Source organism: Physella acuta, unplaced genomic scaffold (assembly GCF_028476545.2).
Source record: "Physella acuta isolate Inbredline_101_S28 unplaced genomic scaffold, ASM2847654v3 ptg000126l, whole genome shotgun sequence".
In the NCBI taxonomy this organism is placed as follows: domain Eukaryota; kingdom Metazoa; phylum Mollusca; class Gastropoda; family Physidae; genus Physella; species Physella acuta.
Window position 1 is genome coordinate 126,834 of NW_026731645.1, and position 26,449 is coordinate 153,282.

At 33.2% G+C, this 26,449-nt stretch overlaps 1 protein-coding gene and 1 long non-coding RNA gene across 4 annotated transcripts; one reads left to right on the forward strand and one right to left on the reverse strand.

Moving 5' to 3' along the window:
- Window positions 1-88: 88 nt before the first annotated feature.
- On the reverse strand, window positions 89-25,556 carry LOC131934982 (neprilysin). 2 transcript variants are annotated; one of them, XM_059291258.1, is made up of 12 exons: window positions 25,464-25,556; window positions 24,780-24,857; window positions 24,141-24,256; window positions 23,963-24,021; window positions 18,053-18,104; window positions 16,056-16,123; window positions 15,297-15,421; window positions 14,268-14,333; window positions 5,339-5,437; window positions 3,665-3,741; window positions 3,311-3,432; window positions 89-199 (listed from the first exon to the last, which is right to left on the reverse strand). In XM_059291258.1, the coding sequence occupies exons 1-11, from the start codon at window positions 25,551-25,553 to the stop codon at window positions 3,321-3,323; spliced, it is 942 nt and encodes a 313-aa protein (XP_059147241.1). In that variant the 5' UTR covers window positions 25,554-25,556; the 3' UTR covers window positions 89-199; window positions 3,311-3,320. The 2 variants fall into 2 exon arrangements, with proteins under 2 accessions (XP_059147241.1, XP_059147242.1); XM_059291259.1 differs by lacking the exons at window positions 24,141-24,256; window positions 24,780-24,857.
- LOC131934983 (uncharacterized) lies at window positions 5,649-8,311 on the forward strand. 2 transcript variants are annotated; one of them, XR_009385857.1, is made up of 5 exons: window positions 5,649-6,032; window positions 6,577-6,720; window positions 7,317-7,417; window positions 7,703-7,760; window positions 7,999-8,311. It is a non-coding gene; the product is annotated as an uncharacterized LOC131934983 (long non-coding RNA). The 2 variants fall into 2 exon arrangements; XR_009385856.1 differs by having other exon boundaries at window positions 5,649-6,720.
- Window positions 25,557-26,449: the final 893 nt, after the last annotated feature.

Consider the following 26,449-nt stretch of genomic DNA (forward strand, 5'->3'; position numbering starts at 1 on the left):
TCAATAAATGTTATCTAAATTTTCACTAAATTTTCTTCCTTTACTTATTGATCTAATATATATATATATATATATATATATATATATATATATATATATATATATATATATTGTAAGATAAATATACTCTTTTGTAAAATAACAGAGCATTCCATCAAGATAATCATTCAGATCCTGGCGATTATTTAGCATTTAATACCTGAAATATTTAACAATAAGTGTAGTACCATTTTTATTTGCTGAGAACATTTAATGTAAGAGGATAACTTCAAACACACACACACACTCACACACACACACACACACACACACACATATATATATATATATATATATATATATATATATATATATATATATATATATATATATATATATATATGAAATGGTATCTGTGTCTCTGTATGTATGTTTCGGACGACTTGCATATCGTAAAAATCTCAAAAATTTAAAACTTCCACAGGCAGAGAGAATGATGTCAAACAAAACTAACAAGAAACAATCTAATCAAGTCAGATAAAACGAAACTTAGGCTCCTATAAACTCACGAAAAATGAAAAGCAATGAATGACGTCATTAGCTTTCAATTAAATATATAATTGATCGTCAAATTTTGAAATACACTATAATAATGATGTCATTGATAATGAATAATAAGGATAGTAACATTACCTACGCAATTTTCTGTCTAATATTAAGTGTATGTACGAGAACAAAGCGGAAAAAAAGAAAAACAAAATGACGAAAAAGCATAATAAATAATATCGTAAAGATTTAAAATATTCAAAAAAAGTTAGATATAATCAAGAAAAAATGTCATAAATAGATTTAAAATGTAAAAAAGTAAACACTTATTAACATAAAACAAAGTTTCTTTTTTCATTTAGTTCTAGGTCTTGGTGAGGCTAATTGTGAGCAATAGGTTCAGTCTAGCGTATCGTCTAATATAAAGGGGTGGATATTTCGGTTTAGTAAATTGATATTGGCCTGTATCATATATATCTATGTTTAGAATCCAAATGTAGAAAACTGGTCTTGGTTGTAGGTGACCTAATTTCCGCAATTTTTAAGTCTTCATAATTTAAGTATATTGCATTGTGTTCATCGCAGTTGTTATTTAGCTTTTTATATACGAACTAACTCGCGACATAGCATAAGCCGCTATTTATTTGTTGTATTTGTTTACCACTTATTCATAATAACTCTTTCGACTCTTTAAAGAAGATCAGTAGAAGTGGTTTTAACAGTTTGCCTTTTTTCAATCTACAACTTATTTAGTTGCTGTTTTTCTTTCTCTACGCATTAGTATATGCTAGTTACTGTAGAACAATCACTGCTGCAGCCGATTAAATTTTTGTTTTCACAAAACCACTAGTTTATCTAGGTGCAGAAAGTTATTTTTTGGTCTGATTTTGACCGCCCCCCCCCCCCCAAACTGCCTGCCCTCTCCCTCCCCCTGCCGCATTGCGGGTTCTGGCGGTTTAGTAGTTCCACACCTGTAATTAATTGCAATTTTGAAAAACGGAATAATCCACAGGCCATGGACATTGGAAGCGTTAATATTCTCAAGGAAATAACATGTGGCACATTATCTTCCAATTTTGGTTGTACTATATAGAGAAGGACATCTGATCGTGGCATATGCTTAGGAAGCTACTAATTGAAGCTCATTGAAAAGATCATCCGCATCAATATCTATATTGGCGTTCTGCATCAACGATATTCCTAAATGTTTGCAGTCAGTGTGTAAATCCACAGGTGTCTTTTTGTTGATATGGGATATATCATAGAGGCAGCCAAATAGAATATTATGTTGTTCTAATTGTTGGAACCTTTCTTCAAATAAACTGTATCCAAGATATTATAGTAGCAATCTACTTTAAAATTCTGTTTAAGATCTTGTGGTGACAACTATTAATTTTATTTTATTAATTACATTTAATAGGAAAATCTAAAGTTCTCCAAGGAGACTTAAAAGCCCTATTAAAAATAAATATTGCACGTGTTTTAAAACCTCGCGTCATGCGCTAGAGCGATCACTGAATCAACATTAAAATTAGACAATCATCTGAAATGTTAGAAATTAAAAGATTTATATTAAATACAATAATTATTTCATTGTATTACCAGAGACGTGGCATGAGAGGGCGGGTAGGGCGGCTGCAACAAATGCCGACTCAAATCATTATGGACTTCTTTTAATTTGTATGCATCAGTTGTGTGACACCAAAATAAAAAGGCAAAGTAACTGGTAAACATCAACCCGACCTTTCCAAATGAGCGGGGGGGGGGGGCTCATTTTCACCAAAGCGAATAGCTAAATTTATAGGCCTGAGGAGGGGACGCAAAATTAATAATTCTTCATGGGCACAGAAACAGATAGCTACGCCTTTGAATATTACCCTTTCTTTAGTTTATATAATATAATCAAAAGTATCAATTATTAAGTACTGTTTTATTATAGCAGTTACACATTTTGCGCCCCGTATGGATAGTGCTCTAGGCTACCGCCTAGTTCTTGTTATAGGTAGCGCCGGCTCTTGCCGCATGGTCCCTCCATGATGAGAATTATATTTAAATAGATGTACTTCTGTATTTTCCTATTTAGTATTCATTTAACATTCGGAAATACAAACGGGAATAATGGTTTTAAAAAATTTGAAGTTTTTATAATTTAAGATGCTGCTATTATAATTCAGATTTTACTTTAAAAAAAACCTTTACAGCCGCTTTGTTTATTAATTATTATTTATTATATAGCTATTCGAGTACGCATGTTTTAAAGAATGGTTGAGGCTGTAGCAAGGGTTTATGTTAATTTTTTTTCTTTATTTTGTGTTTTTTGTGTTTGCGTTTGTGTTTATGTTCAAATTCGTATTTGTTTTTGAGTTTGCAATTGCGAATGTCTTTGCGTTTGTGTTTGTTTTTGTGTTTATTTTTCGTTTTGTTTTTGCGTTTGTGTTTGTTTTCGATTTTGCGTTAGCGTTTACGTTTGTGTTTTTGTTTTGCGTTTGTTTTTGTGGTTCTTTTTGGGTTTGTGTTTGCATTTACGTTTTACATTTGTGACTGCGTATTTGTTTTTGCTTGTGCTTTTCTATTTGTTTGCATGTGTATTTGTATTGATGGTTGTGTTTGGTTTTGGGTTTGTTTGTGGTTGCTTGAGGTAAAGGTTAAATTTAAAATTAGAGTTAGGGTTATGTGTGATTTTCTTAAATGTCTATATTTGCAAATAGAAATATAATTGAAAAGTTTATATTTCCTAATGTTCAATACATTTACAATATTATAAAATATGGTTCTTAAAACTTACATAATGCAAATTAATTGTACATATCAAATAGAAAACACTTTTTCTCAGGATTCATGGTGGAGTTGATCTTACAATTGAAAGCTCTAGCAAAATACTGAGAGTTGCTGATTGGTCCTTGGACGCTGTTTTCGATGGGAAAAAAAAATAATTAAATAATGCTGATTTTGCGTGTTTTTTTTTTGCGTTATGAGCTATGTTTGTAGACTATAAAATATGTACAGAATTATATGTTACGATTTCAATAGATAATAGTAAATTGTAAGCAAAATATACAACTATGTAATATGTTGGACCAAATTGATTGAATCTGTTGTCGCAATGGAAATGTTATAGTTTAATACAAACGTTTCTTACCGAACGTTTCCATGAGAATGTCGCTCGTGATTTATAAAGTGTTGATATACTTCCTCTCGTACTTTAGTGCACCATAACTGGAAATTGGAAAACAAATTAAAAAAATATTTTACTACCTTTATTGAAGTGCAAGGAATGTATAGCAGGCAAAGTTAAACGGCAGCTAGTTCAACGATACAGCAAAAACGTATTGTTACAATTACATATAAAAGATCTAGTTCTAGCGGATGATTACATATTTTATCAAAACATAAAACATTAAGAATAGAATGTTAGTAATAATTATTTAACTTTTATTGACATGCAAGTATAGTTTAAGGCATTTATGCCTTTTTATGTAAATTATTCACGATACGTCGGTAACATATTTTGATCGCGAGAAGAAATAGACCCGGAAGTGATCTCTTTCTCGAATATTCATATAACATTACGGGGGATGGCAGCTCAGGATATAGACATGATTTTAAATCAATTTTTAATTTCTTAAACTTTTATAATTAAATTATCGTAGGGAAAAAAAAGAATTGCTCAGCAAGTGAACACCAAACAATCTGTGTATAATAGTGCGGAATATTATTTGTACTTTATAAATTAACATGCGTTTTTGAAAAATCGGAATTAGCGTAAATTACTACTTCCGGTCAATGGAAATTACTCAAAATTTGACAGAAGGCACAGAAGTAAATTTTTAAAATTATTTTTGAAATTTTGTTTATCTGTCTGAAATGATAGTTAAGTTATAGGCTTTTGAAACATCAAAAGTAGAATAAGTTCCACTTTCTTTTATCGGAAGTAGCTGAAAACTTGATTCAGGACTATACATTTGATACAATACATGTATATAGCTGTAACGGTACTCAAGTTATCGTGTTTACAGACACACACACACACACAGACATACGGACAGAACTGCAAAGCCTAGTTTTTCCGATTCGATTACGCATGAAACACTGAAAATGTGATACATTTGCATTTATTATTTTTGCCCTATTAAAATGTCCCTTATTCTCCGTGTATAATAAAATAATGAGGTGTAAAACGATGAAAACTGTCAAAATTTCATGTGATTTTTGTGCACTATTACAATATTTCCTCTATACTCTGTATAAAAGACAGTAAAAAGTATGGTTTATTAATGTAAACAAGTCGGGCAGGACGGGCGCTTTGATAGAATTAAGAAGAAAATAGAGGCGTGGGCGCTTCTATATAGAGAATAAATTATTCCCTTTTAGATTGACTTCATTGATATTTGTACATTTTATAACATAATATAAGACCATTGTTCACTTTTCTTTTAGTTATAACATCATATAGCTTTAGTTAGCATACACAAAACATTTTTTGTTTTAAATTTTTAGTGTTTTTTATTAATTTATGTTAATCTGAGATTTATATTAAAGGCTTTTATGTAGCTTGAGCTTGTTCTGTATGTGTGTTTATGTGTGCCTGGCTTTTAAATAGACTTGTAGTAAACTATAGCTAATTTTATATACCCGTTAAATGATTTTTCTTATTCGCATTGGGATTTTGTAATTCTTTTTTTTTATTTGGAACCAATAACATATTGTTTTAAATCTTTTATAATGGAAGTGTTGAAAATATTTGTATTAAAGTAATAAGAATTATTTTTTAAAAATTGTAAATTAAAAAAAAAACCATAAAATAGAAATATACCTGCGCGTAGCTAACGAAGAAAATCTGGTCATGAGTAAGATCAAGGTCAGGTAACTGTTCTTCTTCTGCACCTTGAATTTTTACCCATTTTCTGTAAGCCTAGATAAGGTATCCAAAATAGGTAACAGCACAAAACTTAGTGTTGTCATCTCGTCCTCTTCTAAATAATGGACATTTATGTTTTAAAGGAATGAATTTATTCAGTACTATTTTTTTTAACTCTTACTCTTACTCTTACTCTCTCTCTCTCTCTCTCTCTCTCTCTCTCTCTCTCTCTCTCCACCCCATACGAATGGCTATCACTGTCTCTGTCAATGATCTGATCACTGAGTAACAAATAGATATACCAGCACTTCCTGTATGGATCAGCCGACTAATTCAATGATAATTGCTCCGACTCTAAGCATTTTGAATCTATAAATAGAATAACAAAAGGAAGGAAACGAAATTTTAAACTGATTTCCGCCATTAAAAAATAACATGAAACCTACAGTTCACGACACATCGCATAGGAAATTAAAATAAATATTAGGCCTATAGGTTTAATAAATATTGCATAGAATATAGAAATTTAGATCTAGTGTTCTGGTTAGTAGTTATTTTATGTTTATTAGAATATAGTCTAGAATCTAATCATACGGCTGCATAAAAAGAAAGTTTGAAGGAAATAGAATAGGAATCTAGAGAAGCGGAGGTAAGAAGGTTAAATTAGTAATTTATATGATTTTTATTGTAGTTTCACTGTTTGTTAGGCCCAATTATTAAATCTTTAGATCAGGGGTCCAGCTTGATCATGTGTGGTATCTATTGTGGTGCATTGGAATGAAAAGCCCACATACTTAAATATAGAATCTAGTAGGCCTATACTATACTATAACTGTACTGCCATACTTTAAATTTGTTACCACAAGAAAAAAGTCTATTTACTATTATTAGTTATAATTAAATTAAATTGAAATATTTGTTTATCTTTATAGTTTATAGTGAATGCATGCTAATGAGCATTATTCAAGCTGCTGTTATATTTAGGCTTCTAGGCCTATATACTCTATAGCTTAGGCTATATACTATACACTATATATTATATACCAATATTGTGCATAAAACTTAAAGCATGTAAGCATACACAATAATAATTATCATTAGACCAATAGTAACTAAGACTCGTACTATTTAGTACTACTTTAATACTACCTTTAAAATATTAGGCATAATGAAATAATGATTAATGATTTCAGTGTTTTCCGCACTCGAGAGGAAAGAGTTTGTAGGGAACTTAGAGACTAATCTTTGCCAACATACTGGATTTCAGGTGATGACAATAGCAGCAGATAGTATGTGGCTCAGTTAATACTAAAAACAATTTATTTTAGTAATTAGTGGTAAGCTCTTTTTTTAAATAATATAATATTATAACATGGTATCGCAAAGGTTCAGGTTGTCCAATAAATGGTAATTAAAGTCAGGTTTAAGACTATAGTTTAATGCTTGGTTAGTAATATGCATCAAGGTGGGAAAGACATAGAAATGGAAATACATAGAATTTAATGTGTTCATTCGCAAACGTTACTATTTAAATTTTTTTAGGCCTGCTATTTATTGCTGAATAATAAAATCACTATACTTATCCACTATATTATGTTTAAATAAAGTGAGTTTAGATCAGTCGAGTAAATAAATTTAATAGCAAGACTTATCTAAAATTTACAATATATATATATATATATATATATATATATATATATATATATATATATATATATATATATATATATATATATATATATATATATATATATATATAAATTTGATTGCTATTTTATAAAAGTATGTAAATCACAGAACAAACATTACTTTGTATTGTGTCTACAACTTAACAAAATGCTACTACTTTGATGGATTGCACTAAATAGGGGTTAGATTTAATTTAATAATTTGTGAGATATTCTTGCTAATCTATGTGTAAATTGCTTTTCAGGACTATGAGTGTGGGTTTGGCCATCCAGATTTCATAATTCAATTACAAGAGATATTAAACAGTCTACATGGACTATACACTGTGCCTAGTTTCATCCTCAGGTAACTGTACTATAGGCATAACCCATTTTAAAAAATATTTATTATAGCAAGAGATAGCATTATGTTATAATAAATATAATGGATTTTAATCCAAAATATTTTATTAATTATTGTCTTTTCTTAAATTCTAATAAATCAGTGAGTTGTACAACATAGAGGGTATTATATTTGAATGATAATTGAAACACATATTGTTATAGAGCTCAAAACTATCTACTTATCTAATGTAATTAATATACTGAAACAGTTTTATTGAAGCATATTTTTTCATATTTTACCATACAGAGACTGATGTGTAAGCTTAAAGTAAAGACATCAAATCAAAGTATCAGCCATCAAGAGGGTAAATATTGATAGTCTACTTCATTAATCTTCAATATGAATGAACACAATTTTAAATCTATAATCTTTGCTGATAATGTTTGTTTCTTGTTATTCATCATGTTCAGTGCTTTATCTTTTCAAAGTAATTAGTTATAGTAAAGAAATAGTAGAGATAGTAATATAAATTTGTAATGTATTTCTGTTGCTAGTTCCACAAAAGAATATATCAAAATATTTTGTCTTTATTTCATTTACAGAAGAACATTCAAAATCATATTGTGATACACAAATCAAGCAAGTCTATGACCAGCATTATGATACAGGCCAAGAAAAAGCTGGATATTTGATTGAAAGGGTGGCACAAAAAAGATGGGTTATCACTAGGGAAACAAGCTCGGAATACAGTTCACTGTTGGGACATCAAGCCAAATACTTCTAAACTTATTTGAATCATTTTTGCTGTTTATTATAATTCATCCAATTGTCTTATTAAATATATAAATTTATATATATACACAATTCCTAATATAGAATTTCTAAAAATGTTTTATTATAATATTTAAAAATGAAACAAACAGGTTCCCAGAACACAGCCACATAATGTCAACATGTTCCCAGAACACAGCCACATAATGTCAACATGTTCCCAGAACACACAAAATGGCAACATATTCCCAGAACACACAAAATGGCAACATGTTCCCAGAACACAGCCAAATAATGTCAACATGTTCCATGAATTCACAAAATGGCAACATGTTCCCAGAACACACAAAATGTCATTATGTGCCCAGAACACACAAAATGGCAACATGTTCCTAGAACACACAAAATGGCAACATGTGCCGAGAACACAAAAAATGACAACATGTGCCGAGAACAATGCCCCTTACAGATGACATGTTCCCAGAACACAGCCTGTAGTTGGCCTGCCATAAAAAGTTAACATTACTTCACTTTTTCCTTACCAATTTTACAGGCAGGTAATAAAGCCATAAATCTTTGGTGGATATAGCCAATAAAATAGGGTAACCTTCACTATATGCAATTTGTAGTTTTCAATGCCTGTCCCATGCATATTATTTAGCCTAGCGTTTTGGGTCTTGCTTCATTTACTCAATAAATTATATAGGCATGAGAATTTTCATTTTAATCTGCAAAAGCTACATTCTGTACATTATTATTTTCAAATTACATCATATATTTTTCTCTTCTCTGATAAAAAATATTCCTCATATTGTTTGTGTCAAGTATTTTATTTTTATCTATGCAATACTATATTCCTATTTTATAATAATTACTTTTATACAAATTCTTTTGAAAACTGTTCTTTATTGTTTTGTATCATTTTCTTTATTTCTGAAAAATAAAACTTTGTTTGGGAATCCCTTTTTTTTTTGTTTCTGTACAAATTAATAAACATAAATACCTACCAGGCTTAATATCCAGCAACATTAAACAATTAAGTAGGGCCTATTGTTAGTAATGGTAAATTTTATACTAATTAATGTGATTTCTCCTGGCCACCTTGTTCTGAATACCTTCAACTGTGTCAATGTTGCTACCAACTCCAATAATTAAAACTGAAGCCATTTATTATGAAGTAAAACTTGTGTGTAATCCAAATCCACCCAGTTGCCGGGGGCAAGGTACCAAACATGATGTCCATTACAGGGTTAAGAAAGTATCATTATTAAATTACTATTAAACCCTCCTCGCCTACGCCATTGCTTGTATGCATATGGACGTTATCGGAATTTACTGTATTGCTTATAAGTCGAAAATGCGAAAAAGACACGTTTAACATTACTAGTTTGAAGAATAACATTCATGTTAGCCGAAACAGGTGTATTCTAAAGTTGTTTAAATTCATTTTATTGTTCATTACGATTATGTTGTCGTAAAATATAGGCCTATTTAAAAAAGCATAACTAAAAAGTGTTTTAACGCATTTTCTTCTTACAAAAGCCTCACATGCATGATATTATTAACATTACGGCAAATCAAACCCTTGAAGAAGCCCCATCAACCATTCAATTATTACGTTGGGCAACAAATAAAACGCCCGCATCAAGGTACAGTCCTTATGCTATCGACATTAGCTCAACCCCGGCAACTAACGTGTCCCAAAACCAAGAATTGAAATCTTGACCCATTATTCTGATAAATTAGTGGTTAAACATCTTTAGGCATCTGAAAACGTTAGTTTTTAATCTAGTGTACTCAAAAAGGAACAACATAAAGCTTTATGCCGCCTTAAAAACCCAATCCCATGTTACGCAAGGCGTCGATAGAGAAAGAATAAGGCTTTGAGTCAGAACAGGCAAGGGCTTAGATAACTGCCAAAATACCTAATCTGTAGACCTCACAAGTCTAGACGATATATTTGTGCCTCTGTTTTTAGACTTTCAGAACAAATACATGTGATGTGGTCAGTATGCACATAAAAGAGAAAAGTCGTTTTAATCGAGAGACTTCAAACATTTCTGAAGGACCGAATTTGAACTTGTAGGCCGTGGTGTCGATGCCAAAGTTTAGCGTCGTCCTCAAAGATAAGCTATCGTTATATCATCTCTATGACCATATTGTGACAGATATTTACAAATGTGTCTAACATAGGACAGAATACATAGCTACTCAACAGAGATAAGCGCAATCACTTGTCCACGACTTAAGAAACCACTGTACTGCAAAACCCACCTAAATGGAAAATGTCTTAGATGTGTGTTTTAATACAAATGTGTACCTCGTCGCGAGTTAGGACCTGTATGTAGTCTGTTACTACTCTATATCTAAAAACAATAAAAAGATAACGTGAATTTTACTTGTTCATTTTCTTTGTTAACAGTATTTGTTGCATCTTGTTCAATTTTGTTAATATTGATTAACCTAAAGGGTTCAAATGTAACAAAGAAAATTGTGACTAAGTTTCCGGGTGAGGGTATGCGGACACTAGTTAAAGTACGCCCTATATATCTATTTATATTTATAGAAATGAAAGATTGTTTATCTGTTTGTCCTATATGAATTACTACATCTTTTTCATCGGATCGCCATAAAACTTTGTAAACAGAGTTTTTTTCCAGGAATCTATTCGGAGAAGGGGGGGGGGGGGAGCAAAGCCCCCCCACCCCCGAAGAAAGTCTATCGACCTCCCCCCCCCCACCCCCGAACGAAACGGAATTTATATAGAAAAAAATATATACTTTTAACAGTGTCCGCATGCCCCCCCCTGAAAGATTTCGCCAGGGCGGCGCCCTAACAGGAAGCAGAGGTGTAGCAACCTATTCCGGCGCCCGGGGCGAACTATCACTGTTGTGCCAACCCTATTCAAACGCTGGCAAAAAGGCGCCCATCCCTACATGCACTCCCCTATATAAAATAATTGAGGATATCAGTCATGTATAAATCTGTTTTCTTAAATTTTACTGAAGAATGAGGATTTTTAAAAAATTGTCTACCCCTTTTGGCGCCCCATTCGATCTGGGGTCTCTGACAGGAAGCAATGGAATTTTTCTCCATAAAAATAAAAGCCAGATGCAATTTGACACTGTTCGTACGAGAGTCATAACATTTTGGGGAGTTGGTGAAAAGGGTTTCGAGAAAGAAAAAAATTCTTAAGTGTGGCACCCTGGGAGGGTTCGATTTTTCTCATTATACGATTATGAGCTCAGAATCCAGAGGGGAATCCAGAGGGGCTATCTCATCAATTGCGGTCATAGGTAATACTAGATTCAGCAGAGGCGTAGCGAGGGGGCGGGGGGTACATATGTCCCCGGGCGCCAACCCTAGGGGCGCCAAAATGGGTGGGAAAAATTTAAAAGCTCATTTTAGCTACAGTTTTGCATTATAAATATTTTAAAAATACGGGGGGGGGGGGGGGGGGGACGCCAAATTGAAAGTTTGTCTCCCGCGGGAGGGAGGGGGGGGGGGGGGCGCCAAATTGAAAATTTGTCCCCAGGCGCCAGGAATGGTGCTACGCCTCTGAGATTCAGTGATAAAACTACACCAGGTTCATCCGCCAGCTCCCCGGCGGTTGAGTGGCCCAGAGCGGCCAAGACCCACCTCGGGCGACACTACGGTTTAGATGGGCTACTATAAATGTTCACTAAGTAGAATAATGAGCGCCCGCCGGCGCCCTGGCAGTTGGCGACAGCGAGCGCCCCGGGCTCTACAGAGAGTGCCTCTTTAAAGAGCACTCTACAATAGGGACACGGTGGCACACGACATTTTATAATTAAACCGAATTAGGGGCGCCCCTGCGGGAGTATAACCAGTGGCTCCCTGGAGCGCCAAGGGACGCGTCTCTAACACATGGGCGGTCGCCAATGTGTGTTCTACCTCACTATTACAGAGGTTGATTAACGTACACTCAAGGCTTTCATACAGTGAGCCTTGGTGCGTCTAGGCGGCAGTGTGGACAAACCCGCGCCCCAAAAACGAATATGTGGGTTTGTTTGTTTAAGCATTACCAAAGATTTCATTCGTTCGTCATTCAAATTTGAGAAGTTAATGCTAATACCCCTGTGGTGGTTTCTGCGAAAAAAAATTCGATTTGGTGGCGCCCTGTCAGGGTTCCATTTAGCTCCCCGGGTTTTCCCGTGAGTACTATGGTACCTTTGTTCGTTTTAATAATTGCGAAACGCTATGAATATGATGGGCTACTATAATCGCTCACTATACCGAGTGAGGCGCCTTCCTCCCTAGGCCCACCTACCTACATACCTAACTCCCTGCCTACGTACCTACCTATCTACTAACCTGCCTGCGCTGCTGCCTGCCTACCTACTTTCCTACCTACCGTTATTCCTGCCAAACTGCTTTCCTTCCACCCCGCCTGTCTACCCACCTCACATCCTACTTACACACACACACATATCTTCGTATGTATATATGTATGTGTTAGTGTGCTATAGGACTATGTATTTTTACATTTTTGTTGTTACGTAGAACTATTCAGTATAAAGGAGTTTCCTTTTACTTTTTTATTTTTTTGACGTTGTAACTGCCGCTAAAATATTTGTTTTTGTATGTGTGCATAAAATAGTGTAGGTTTATTAACAAAAGTAAATTTTAGTATGTATTTAAGTGTATATAATCATTTTCGTCAAGCCAATGTGTTCATAATCTTAAATTTAAAAACCCATGAAACTCGATAGCCAAAGATTTAGAATGAGAATAATTGCTATTTAACCAGAAACACCTATTCTAATTATTGTTATAATATTTTTTTAAATAAATATACACAGAGATAGATTGTTTTCTTATATAATTAATTTTAAAAAAGTCAACTGTATTTCATAACGAAAATTAACACAAAATACATTCGAATAGAAACTGTCAAGGGAGACTACTCTAATATTTTTAGGAATAATAGTTTTTATTTAGAGTTTTTTTTTATTATTAGAAGAAAAGTTAATCATGTAGGTTCTATAAAAGATTACCTTGCATTTAAAAAAAAAGATATTCGATAGGTTTAGAATGAGAAATAGTCAAAATTATTTATTATATTCATTAGTTTTTTTTTTAATAATATAGTAGAAAGACCTGTTTTAATTATTTTTTAAAAATCTTATTTTAATTAATAAATTATAAATGAAGATCGAGGATCTATATTTTTAAAAAATAGTTTAACTGTCCCTAAACAATTGTATCAATCGCTGAGAAATTAAGAATTAATAATTACGTTTAACGCTTTATTAATTAAACGAGTTGAATTATTTCCGTTTTGATAAACTCTCTCTCTCTTTATAACTACTAACGCTTTATCATTGAGTTTCTCGAGAGAAAAATACAGGAGAGCGGTAGTTATCATTGACTCTGTCATTGATAATTTCATTGAGTCTTTCATAGAAAATAGTGTTTGATCGGCTGCTCTCTCTCTCTCTCTCTCTCTCTCTCTCTCTCTCTCTTTCTCTGGTATTAGGTCTACCCGCATTAAGCCATGCTCATGAATCAGGCAGAAAGGAACAGGGTAAAGAATAGCGCTGAAATAAAACGGAAAAAAATATTTTCTAATAAATTAGCCTCTTGTTTTATTAGTTAGGGTACTTAACGGGAAAATATGTGCATCATTCAGGGACTATTCTTAACATATTGTTGCTATGGAAACGGCAAAAGAAAAAAAAACAATTATCTTTTTTGAAGGTCCGATAGTTAAAAAAAAATTAACATACATTGATTTTATAACCTTCGATCCTTTCTTTTTACTAACTCTCATTGAGTCAGCTGGCTATTTTTCGTAACAAGAAACACTCAAGAATTTTTTATTTTTAAATTTTTAAAACTGTGTATGGTAAAAAACGATGCAATTTGGCATTAATTGTTATGTTATTTCACCATATTAAACTATTGAAAAATAGAAAACAATATTTTTAGAGTGAAAATTATTGCGATCTTGGCAATCTTGGTAGTTCCATTTCTAGCACTAAGAGAAAACCATATTTATGAACATATTCAACATTCAAAGCCTACAAAAATAAAATTGTGAGGTCGTAAAACCTTATACATTGTATTTCGTACTTACCCTGTAGGTTTGCTCTAACCCTGTATTATCCGCTATATTCTCATCAAGGGTCTTGTAACCATCCACCTATTAAAAACAAAAGCAGAAGTATAAACTTTTCCATTCAAGAAATAACACTAAACATTATTTTAAATACATGTATAATTTTTAGGGATTGTTATATATATATATATATATATATATATATATATATATATATATATATATATATATATATATATATACATATATATATATATATATACATATATATATGTGGGTGTGTGTTTGTGTGAGTCTGTATCTGTGTGTGAAGTGCAAATATGCATATTTCATTTTTACTTTCTCGTATATACGTAGTATAGAGAAAGTATTGTAATCGTGCAAAAAAAAAAAAATCGAGATTTTTACAAATCTCGACGTTTTACACCTCACTGATACGGAAAAACATAATTTTGCAATCTTGTCCGTATGTCTGTGTGTGTGTGTGTCTGTCTGTGTGTGTGTCTGTCCGTGTGTAAACACGATAACTTGAGTACCGTTACAGCTAGGTTGATGAAATTTCATATATAAGTATTTTATCAAAATCGTAGATCCGTATCAACTTTTGAGCGATTTCCGATAACCGGAAGTGGTACTTTTCCTACTTTGAATTTTTCAAAAGCCTATAACTTGAGTACTATTTCAGATAGATAAATGAAATTTCACATGTAAGTAAAAAATCTAATTCTCTACCTTCTGTTAAATTTTGAGTAATTTCCGTTGACTGGAAGTAGTAATTTACGCTACTTCCGATTTCTCAAAAAACTAATGTAAATTTTTAAAGTACTAATAATATTGCGCACTATTATACGCGTTTTTATTCGGCGTTTGCTTGGTGCGCAATGTTTTTTTATGAGATTCTATTCTATTTTTAAAAGTTTAAGTATTTAAAATGGATTAAAAATCATAACTATATCCCCAGTTACCATCCCCTGTTGTTTTATATAAGAATATTCGAGAAAGTTTAGGGGAGATCACTACCGGTTTATTTATAATAAAAAAACTTACTTTGTGACCATCCCATTTGTAATCATTGTATTGAAGAGCATAGCAAGATGCAAGATAAAGATAGATATATCGGTCGTACCAAGTCCACCAGTTATTGCGTTCTCCAATTTCATCAAATTGTGAACCTTGTCACGGTAAAAAAATGTTATTTTTAATTATAGTTTGCGCATTGCTAAGTTAAAAATGTCATTTTCATCATCGAGTGCACTTTGTCAATGTATTTTTATCGTATTTTTCACCTTATGAAGGTAAAAAACAACGTTATTAGTAGTTTAAAACACAGACTTTTGCATTAGTTCGAATAAAAGAAAAATATTATTTAGTATTAGAAGACAAAATAAATGTACGTTTAAAATACAAATTAGCCAATCCATCTAATGGAAACATGTATATAGGTATATAATTTATAGTTATAAAACTTATTGTTGAATTATATAACGTTATTACTCAAACTAATTGAGAAAACTAAATACATTATATATTGAAATTTTTAAATTTATTATTTAGTAAAATAACAATATTTTTACGATATGATTTATTCCGAGAATAACAATACAAAATCTTGAGTGTTAAAGGACACAGAGTCTAAATGTGTAAACATTAGTAACTTGTATTATTCTATTTAAAACTAAAACAGCCAGTCCCTTCACTAACAAAAGTGTCACATTTCACTCTAAAGAAACAACAACAACAAACATTACAATATCTGAATCAGTCGTCTATCTTAGATTTCATTTATCATATGGTTGCTGCACTTACCCTGAGTATCAAATCCATGGGATATTTCATGGCCGATAATTGATCCAATACCGCCATATTTCATAGAGCTTAAAAATATTTAGTTTAATGACGTTTCCTAAAATACAATTGGGAATTTTTTGTAACGTAAAGTTTTTTTTTTGGATTTTGGGTGGTAAATATTGTTCTTTCTTAGACACACTGTTAATTACAAACTAATTTAAAGACGTTAGTTAATTTATTGATATGTTCATTGGTAGATTAACCACATTAGTTATAAAAGTTTAGAACAATGACTTTAGTAATAGTAAAAATATTATTTTTTTACAGTAATGTTTTCAATTATTTTTTCTTAAGGTCTATATGTGAATGATAAGGTTGACTATCAGGACCTTGCGGGGCACAGGGCAGGTGAAGTAGAGTTCACCTGTTTCTATGTTCTCAGCATATGAAGGGATAGTGTGGTCAGAGCCATGCTCGGTCGGAATCGTTTTTTTTTTTTAAAATACAAACATGTCTGAGACTTGGCGGGGCACTGGGCAGGTGAAGTAGAATTAAGTAGAGTTTTTAAAATATAAAAAACGTCTTTTTGAATGTGGGGGGTCTAGTTATTTTGGGATGATAAGTGCTGGCAGACGTGATGTCATTTATGGATGACCCCCCGAAACCCACAGTTATCTAACTAGATAACGGGTAGTCTAGTTATAACCTAAAAAAGAGGCTTCTGAACTGAGAGCGTGGCGGATTTGGGGGTAGAGATGGGGAGGAGGGGCGGGGTGCATATCCCTAGAGAAATCAGAAAACATTTAATATTAATTATTTCTTCCTATTCATAATAGAAACTTATTTAGGTATAATCTAATAAAAAAATCTAATAAGTATACAGTTTTATTTTATTTATTATGTTAGCCTGAATATTTGTTTTTTATTTACTTAATTAATTATTAAGTAATTATTAATCTAGCGTGTTCTTTCTTACTTTGTTTATTTGATTTTTTAGTTATTTTACTTATTATAAATCCCATTTTTGTCACTAATCAATTAACAAATAAAAAAATAAATGTATTACTTAATTTAATGACAGAATGAATGAATTAAATAAATAAATAATTAATTAATTAAGTAACTAATGTTAATTAATGTTAATTAATTAATTTAGTCATTAATTCAATCATTAATTCAGTAATTAATTAATTAATTTATTTATTCATTAATTCAGTCATTAACTCAGTAATTAATTAATTAATTCAGTCATTAATATATTCATTCGTTCACACACTCACGCACTCACCCACTTGCCTGCTAGATTGCTCACCTGCTCACACACTCGCTCACTCAATCATTCACTTACTCATTGTTCGTTCGTTCGGTCGTTCATTCACTCGTTTGTTCCTTTATTCGTTTGTTCTTTGGTTCGTTCTTTGTTCACGTTTTGATTTATTTACTCAAGATTGTTTTTGTATTTTTTTTGCATTTAAAGAATAAATGAATTGCTTAGGGGTCGTCCATAATTGACGTCACACTCACAGGGGGGAGGGGGGGTCCGTAATTTTGTGACGGTGTGTGACGAGGGGGAGGGGGGGGTGTTCAGATGGTGTGACGTCACTTTTTGCCTTTTAAAAAAGCAATATCAGAAAACGAGTTTTAACCATTATTTCGAGTTTTAGAAAACTGTTCTAGTAAATTGTAATAGGAATTGATTAAAATACTCTACTTTGACAAGGTTCAGACAAGATTTTTGAAAAATATCGATGTTTTAAGAAAAATTCAACTTCAACTTTGAGAGGGGTAGTAGGCTGAGGTGTGACGTCTTTTTAGGGGAGGGGGGGTCTAGCTTTTTGTGACGATGTGATACAGAGGGGAGGGGGGAGGTAAAAATCGTCCAAAAAAGCGTGACGTCATTTATGGATGACCCCTTAATTTAATAATTATGTATCTATAAAAATAACGTTTACACAAAATGTTGCATATAGTATTTAGAAAAAAATATTTATTAAGGCTCATATTAAGCTCATTACCTTGTGCCATAAGCGTAGTACGCTGGTTCTTCTAAGACACCAGCTAGAATATCTAAGAAAATAGAAAATAGAACATTTTAGGAGCTCTTCGCCTTCTCATGTTTTTCGAGTATCTCTTCCCCTCCCTCTAATTAAAATACCTGGAAAATATCCTCGTAAGAAAAAAATCTGACTACTGACTGTTATGAAACTCGTGGTTTTGCGATTGCGCGATAAGTAAATCTATTCTTCTATTATGAGACATACTGTAAGCTTTCCTAAACAAAAAGTCGGATCTATCTATATAAACCGGGAGTAATCTCCCCTAAACTTTCTCTAATATTCTTATATAACAATACGGGGGATGGCACAATATTTTCAATCAATTTTTAATGACTTAAGCTTTTTATAATAGAATATAACATATAATAAGAATTGCACACAAAGTAAACGCCAAACAAAATGTGCATAATTGTGCGGGATATTATTAGTACTTTATAAATTCATATGCGATTTTTGAGAAATCAGAAATAGCGTAAATTACTACTTCCGGTCAACGGAAATTACTCAAAATTTAACAGAAGGCAGATAAATATATCTTTTACTTAATGAAATTACATTTATCAATGTGAAAGAGTACTCAAGTTATAGGCTTCTGAAAGTAGAAAAAAATCCACTTCCTGTTATCGGAAATCGCTGAAAAATTTATACGGATCTACAAAATTATATTTTTCCGACTCTGTATATACGAGAAAGTAATAAAAAGCAATGTATATTTGTTTCTTTGTTTGTCGTTTAAGCATTACTACACCTTTCATCCGATCACCATGAAATTTTGGGAAGTTTGAAAAATAAACCCGGGGAGGTTTCTGCGAAACAAAAATTTCAAATTCGAAAGTATGGCGCCACGGCGTGGCGCGATGTTTTTTTTCTATATATGCAGTATATAAAAATACAAGTCGATTACGGTTTGACACCGTTCATCCGATCGCTATCAAACTTTGGGGAGTTAATTAGAACACTACAGAAGAGGTTTCAGTAAAAAAAAAATCTTTTTAATTTCGCAAGGCCGGCGCCGCGGGAGTGTGCGATTCTTTTCTATATACTGTATATACGATACATACACCGCCAGGGTCAATTTTTAAAATTCCTGAATATTATCTAAAAATTTGATTTGTATAGTAACAACAGACCAACAACAAGTCTAAAAAAATGCACCATTAAAAAAAATTTTTTTTTACTTTTATTGAAGAAAATATGTTAATTTTGATACAAATATTAAAATTCACAAAAAAAAAACAACACAAAAGCAAAAGTACTTGATAAATAGTAATATAACTTTACAAAAACATTTAACAGTATGTTTATTAAATGATTACAGCTGTTGGTGGCCATACTTTGATTAGGGAAAAAATAGTTGACCAAAATATAAATGCACCCCTTAATTTTTGCCAATTTTGGTGTTTTTGACAAGAAATTCCTTTGTAAAAATGTAAAATGAAAAGACATTCAAACTGCAACATGTATTTCTGTAGACAAATTCACTATAAATAAGTATGCCAAATTTCAAGACTCTAGCTACAAAACTTAATATTGTACGGCCTGGAGCCTTCGTAAGAAAATGGAAAAACGACAAACTGAGAAAAATGAAAAAAAAAACTAAAACATTGTTTAAAAAATTACATTGCATAAAATCAGCAAACAGTAATGAAATATCTGTACATAAATAACAGATGAAATAGAATATGTTACTCACACTGTACAATTTCTGATATCAGTAAAAAAAAATTGAATTCCATGACCCTATGTGAGGCAAAAAAATGTTTTAATCCAAAAGTCACTAGAACCCCCTGCTAAGTATTGTGGACCACCTTCTATCTGAGCTAACCTATCAGATTCCCTCCTTTCAGCATCCCTAATAATCTCCCTCCTCCTATTAACACCCTGTCTAACAGCACTCTCTGCTTTTGCAACCCTAATGTTGTCACGTCGTTGTCCCAGTTTTTCAGTCTCCCTCCCTATAGATAACCCTAACACTATCAAAAATTCCCTTCAAGCCCTGGATCCCATATTGAATTCCCCAACCCCCACCGTAACAGCTGCCTCTAGACGTGGTCTCTGAACAAATATGTGCTTAGGGCACCGTGACCAAATCAACGAATGTATGCTCTCATTCACATTTTGGGTTTTCCCCTGCAGGCAACGTTTCAAAAGTTCCTCAGAAGTAAGTTTCTCATATACCTCTTTCACATAACCTGCCACAACAGGATATGCTGCTGCTGTAATGTTGAGCAACAGCAACACCCTTAGACAGAGCTTTTTTGAAAAAGCACCAGGACCCTACACCATCAGGACAATCTTCATGATGTGGTTCATCATCTGTGTAGGTGCAGTGCCGAAAGCCTGCCCAGATAGCTTTCTGCATGTCTGGCACGTTACTGCTGGATCTGACAGCCTTTGTATAATACTTTTGGAGCTTCTTTATTTTGTCCTGGGTTAGGCGACCCAAGCCTCGACCACCAAGGGTTTTTTTTTGCTTTTTTTTAGTGTCAACTAAGGTGCGCAAAGCAGTGCCTAAACGTTTTGCAACATGGTTGATGCATTCCTGCTTCTGCACCAATAAGCCAGGATACGGGTCTGCCTTGTGGATGGCCTTGATAGTGTTGGTGTCGCCGTCTAAAACCACTGAACGGTAGCGGAGTCCATGGCTTGCTACAGAACGATTCCACATCGTAACTACCACCTGCTGTTCCATACTGCCGGAGGATCCTTGGTGGTTCTTGTCGCACATAGGCTGGTGGCTCTCAAACCAATGGGCAAGCTTTGTCTGGTCACCAGCCAGCCTTTTCTGCATTATCGCACACCTCTGGCAGTATTTGGACAGGCATTCGAAGTCAACTACAAGTCCTGTGCGATTTTCTATTATACAGCCTATGACCGATTTTGAGGTGTGTCTTCTTGTGTGCCAGCTGCCATCATAGGACACATCAATATCCACCAGATCATTCTTTTCTTGCTCAGGGTAAGCAGCCTTCACCTTTTCAACTGACTGTTGCAACAAGTTGTCCTTGTATGCACGTACATTCCTATAAATAGCACTGGAATGCTGGTTGTAGGTCTTCTGGTTAAGATTAGGTATGTTCAAAAGTTCAAAAAATTTACCCATACCAGCATGCCCCATACCTGTGGCAAGAGATGAAGCCACAGCTCTGCGGTTGACTTCAAAAAAGTTGGTGTCGCATCTTTTTGATGTGTGGCAGCTGGTGATTATAAAGCCACATTCGCTGCACACTACTTCCAGAAATAGAGCAAGGCCAGCCCGTTTTTTTTCATTGCTGGATACGGTGAAGTGTCCCTCTTGACACTCAGGACAAAGAAACTTCACGAACAAAGCCTGTAGAGCCTCAAGCTGAATTTTAGCAGTTGCTGAGGCTACGAGAGTATCACCAACAGCATCAAACAAGGCTAGCTTTGTTTTTGATGCTGAATGGGCTGCTGGGCTCTGGGTGAACCTGACCTACATGCTGTTGCTTGGCAGCTCTGGCAAGTTTTAGTTGTTGCAATCTCTTTTTGCTTGCTCCCATTTTCTGAAAATAAAAGAATACATAACATATTACTTTACTATCTCATAAAGTTCAAAATCTACAGTGCTGTCACAATTCTCTAAAAATCTAGCCTAAATAATTTCCATTTTATGCTCTACATAATTTTTTTTTTAAATATTCAAATAGGGCCTATTCCAAATCGTAATCATATAGATTTTCTAAGTATAGCTTGAGTGATTATATAGGTCCTTTGTTCAGCCTCTTACTATGCACATATCTAGATCTAGGTTCTAGATCTGGCGTCTTGAGTTCAAGATAATTTCATGTATGAATTACAAATACAACTATAGTATGTACTCCCAATTTCTGCGCGCGATCAAAATCTATATAATCTAGATCTAGATCAAATCTAGATTTAGATAATTTGTACATCGATCTAGATCTAGATTACATCTAGTCTAGACTTTTCTAGATCTAGATCTAATCTCTCTAAACTCTAAACATTCTAGAATCTAGATCTAGATCTAGATCTGGATTCTAGATCTAAATGTAGAGATCTAATCAAGATTCTAGATCTAGTAAAGCCGTATTTCAATTAAATTTTGTTGTAATTAGAATATTATGAAAAATATAAATGTAAACTTACCAGAAGTATGCTTTGAATATTCACAATACAAATGCTTGTCAAGATATTTCAAGAACGATCTGTCTCACGACGGTGATAGTAATTGAAATGTGATCGCAATGCGTCGCCGGAAGTAGTGCATTATGGGTCACGGTTGAGGGGCACAGGTCAAAGTTTAGGCTTTCCGACGAATCGAATTCAACCAAAAACGAAACTAACCCCGCCGACCAATGAAAATGCGTCATTTTCAAATTTTGAATTGTTAATAGGGGTCACTTCCTTCTTTTGTTAATTTTATTCATCTAACCTTTGGCCGGACGAGGAGCGGCTGCTTTTGATTGATACCAAACATGGCCATACCACGTTGAATAGAAATCGAGAATCGAGGTACAAAAGTAGAGCAATTTTCTACTTTTTCCTCGATTTTCTCTGGGCCCCACCCTAGTTTAATAATATTTATAAATATATTAGGAGTTTTTTTAAAAGATAACATTATTGGAAAACGATTTATTAGATGTCAATCTAGTGGATTTTCCAAAAATCCCAACCTCGATAAAATTTAAGCAAATATCGATATTTGCACCTGTGGAGTACCTTAAAAAATGAAAGGCATATGTGGTTCGACACCGTTTATCCTAGTGCCATATAACTTCGGGGAGTTGATGAGAATACTCCCGAGAAAGTGTTTTGGGGAAAAAAAATAATTTCGCACGGGCGGCCCCCTGCACGATACGATTCAGCGCCCCAGTCTTTCCTGTGAGCGATATGGCGTCTACGTCCGCTTTAAATATTGCATAAGCATAAGATTGGTTTTTAGAGTCGTTCACTAAACATAATCAAGCGCGTCCCCCGGCGCCCCGGCTGGTTCCATTTGGCGCCTCTGGTTTTTTGGCGGTAGTGAAGGAAACCCGTTCCTGATAAATATAATCCAAGCGCAAGCATTGTTTAAATTTTAATAACTCAGTTTTAGAAAACAAAATCTTCCGTCCAGGAATATCAGATTGGTAAAGCATTGATGAAACCCTCCTAATATATTTCGACATATTTTATATTTGTGTATTATGCTTTTCTACACCTTTCACCTGATCTGTCATGAAACTTTGGGACGTTGTTGATAATACTCCTGGGGAGGTTTCTGCAAAAAAAAAATCAATTTCGGACGAGCGCCGACCCGGCAGGGTGCAATTTGGCACCCCGGATCATCCCTTGAGCACTATGGCGTATACGTTCGCTTTAAACCGTGAAATAAGATTTAGCCGTTCAATAAATTGAATTAGACGCGTTCGCCGGCGCCCAACAGGATGCAATTATGCGCCCGGGGCTATCACGGTAGAGCTAAGACCCATAAGTTCGTTTTAAAGATTGTGATAGAATATGGATAAGAAGTAGTATTATAGTCGTTCACTAACTTGATTTAGGCCCGTCTAAGTGCACCCCTGCAAGGTTCAATTCGCCCCGGGTTATCCTGGGACTATTTGTAACCCCGCGGCAATGCGCTGTGATGGGCACACTATTTACAACATAAATAGTACTTGACTATATTGGAATCATGTTAGTGGAACGTCCCTGAGTCCACCCAACTCTGATGGGTACCTAACTCGCGTTAGGAAAACTAAAGGCTGCTGGGCATGGTACTGACTTTATATGCCGAAGTCTCGAAACATATGAACTCCACGCCATCTGACGAATGGATCGTTATTCTAAAGAGGAATCCTTAATTTTTACTATATTGGAAAATAATTCCATTTAGGGTTAACTTACACATGCTGTTGGATCCAATTTGGTAATAAGCGTTAACATAAGATGTAGATTCAGGCCATCTGTGGAGAACAGCGCTGTATTATATCTATTTCGAAAGATTATAAAACTATTATTATGTTAAAACTGTATAATACTTTAATAACGGCTAGTATTTTTAAATTTCAAATATTTCTCTTACTTTTCCTGGTAGTCTACATTCGCTACCAAGATATTTATTTTTTCTAATGCGCAGTTTTTAACAAGCACCAGACACAACTCGAAGTACTCGAGCGATTCATATCCAGGTTTAAAAATCTGAGATTAAAATGTCAAAAAATAAAAACGATCAGAGGCATCCCAACGGGATAGGGGAGAGGTTCGTGTGTGTTAGTGGGTGTTAGTGTGTGTGTGCGATGGGGGGGGGGGGGGGGCTGTTTAGATCTATGGAAATAATTAGTAAAGTAGCTGAAAATAAAACCTAAATGCCAGCTTATTAAATCATTAATTAAAGGTAAAAGGGCTTTTAAGTATAAATTGGTGCGTGTTTGGAGAGGGAGGAAGTGGGGAAGACGGCTTGCTTACTACACAAATATATATTGCAGGGGATGTCACACGACCTAGCGACTCCCCTGTGTATGATATATGTTCTTTTTCAAAGGTTCTTTATTTGTTTTGTTTTTTCTAAAAATTTTATTCAATTATTTTTTTTTAAGACAATAGTGGTGACTTGACTTCAAAAAAATGTATATAGCACTAAGAGGAAAAATGCAGGTAGATTATAAATGAACTATGAGGTAAGTTACTTTAAGAGAAAATTTAACTAACAAAAATAACTTACATTAGAGTAGTATGCATTGAGTTTATCATCGTCTAAAAGAGATTCTGGATATCCAACATTGAAACCCATTGATGATAGCTAATGCATATGTGATATATATATATATATATATATATATATATATATATATATATATATATATATATATATATATATATATTCGTATAAGTATATTGAAAAATTGTAGCGCTAACAGTGTAACGTGTAAGTGAAATAAAGTGACAGAAGAAGCTTAGGATAACCACAGATTTGTGAACAAAGTTAATCTCAGTTGTCTATCTCTTCCACCTTACATTATGCCCATTCCAGCACCAGCATCTTGCAAAAGCTAAATTAGTCTAAATTTTTTTTTCAGGTAAATACATTTTATAACAACAGTTCCTTTTTTAATATTAACCTTATATTATGTTTTACACACTTTTTGTCACATATAAATACACTTCTCAGTAAAAACAACACGTATCAAAAGCAAATGTTAATACGCTTAGTGGTTTTGAACTGATTTAGGCATTTTAATATGTTTTGTTGTAGGAAATTCATGTGAGTTAGAGCGATTTGACATTTGTGCAATGTTCCTGAACAAAAAACTCGTATCAAGTGTTACTACCATATAACGGTAGTTTAGTTACTATGATATATTTGGAATTTAAAAATATATATAAACATTTAAAAAACCGCCCTTACTTTAGACTTTGCTCGTGCCTTTGTTTGGTTGGAGAGCCAAGTATTTTTATTCAATATCTCGTGAAAGGACGCTTTGATTTCGTTGCTCATAGCAGCTACCTAAAATAAAATAAATGATCATTTTGTTTCCTCTGAGTTTTTTTAAAATTTGGTTTTCTTTTAATCGATAATTGATTTTTGAAAAGTTTTAAATTGTAATCTTTTTTCATTGTATTATTGTATAATTAAATGACAAAAATAATGCTTAGCCTGAGTAAACATGTAATGTAATCAAATACTCAAGATCGTTTTCGTGTTCTTCAATCAATGGTGCATATAATATGAATCATTCACTTAGAGATGCAAAACTGTACGTTATGAAGGATTATCTTTACGAATAGTATTAAAATACACTAAAGACAGAATCAAAATCATATTCTGAAATTAGAATAGAAGCGTTTAAATATATATATATATATATATATATATATATATATATATATATATATATATATATATATATATATATATATATATATATATATATATATATATATATATATATATATATATATATATATATATATATATATATATATATATATATATATATATATATATATATATATATACTAGCCGTCCCGGCCAGGCCCTGCTCTGGCTTCTGTGAAAAACCTTTCTGTTAAAGACCATTACCTGTGTGTTTAGTAATCATCATAAACCCGGCATTGCCCACCCAAACCACAACCAACCAAAACAACAAAACGCAAACATAACGCTAACACAATTACAAATACAAACGAAAACAAAAACATAACAACAAACCCAACCACAATCACAAACATCAATACAAACACAAAGAAAAAACAAACACAAAAGCAAACGAAAACAAAAACCTAACAACAAACCCAACCACAACCACAAACACCATACGAACACAAAGAAAAAAACAAACGAAAAAGCAAACGAAAACAAACCAAATCCAAACGCAAAACCAACCACAAACA

Coding starts and splice junctions, on each gene's coding strand:
- LOC131934982 (XM_059291258.1), bottom strand. CDS start 25,553: ATGAGCAACGAAATCAAAGCGTCCTTTCACGAGATATTGAATAAAAAT. Junction 24,022..24,140: donor AATGTAGACTACCAGGAAAA/GTAAGAGAAATA, acceptor TGTTCTCCACAG/ATGGCCTGAATCTACATCTT. Junction 5,438..14,267: donor GGTTAGAGCAAACCTACAGG/GTAAGTACGAAA, acceptor TACCTTATCTAG/GCTTACAGAAAATGGGTAAA.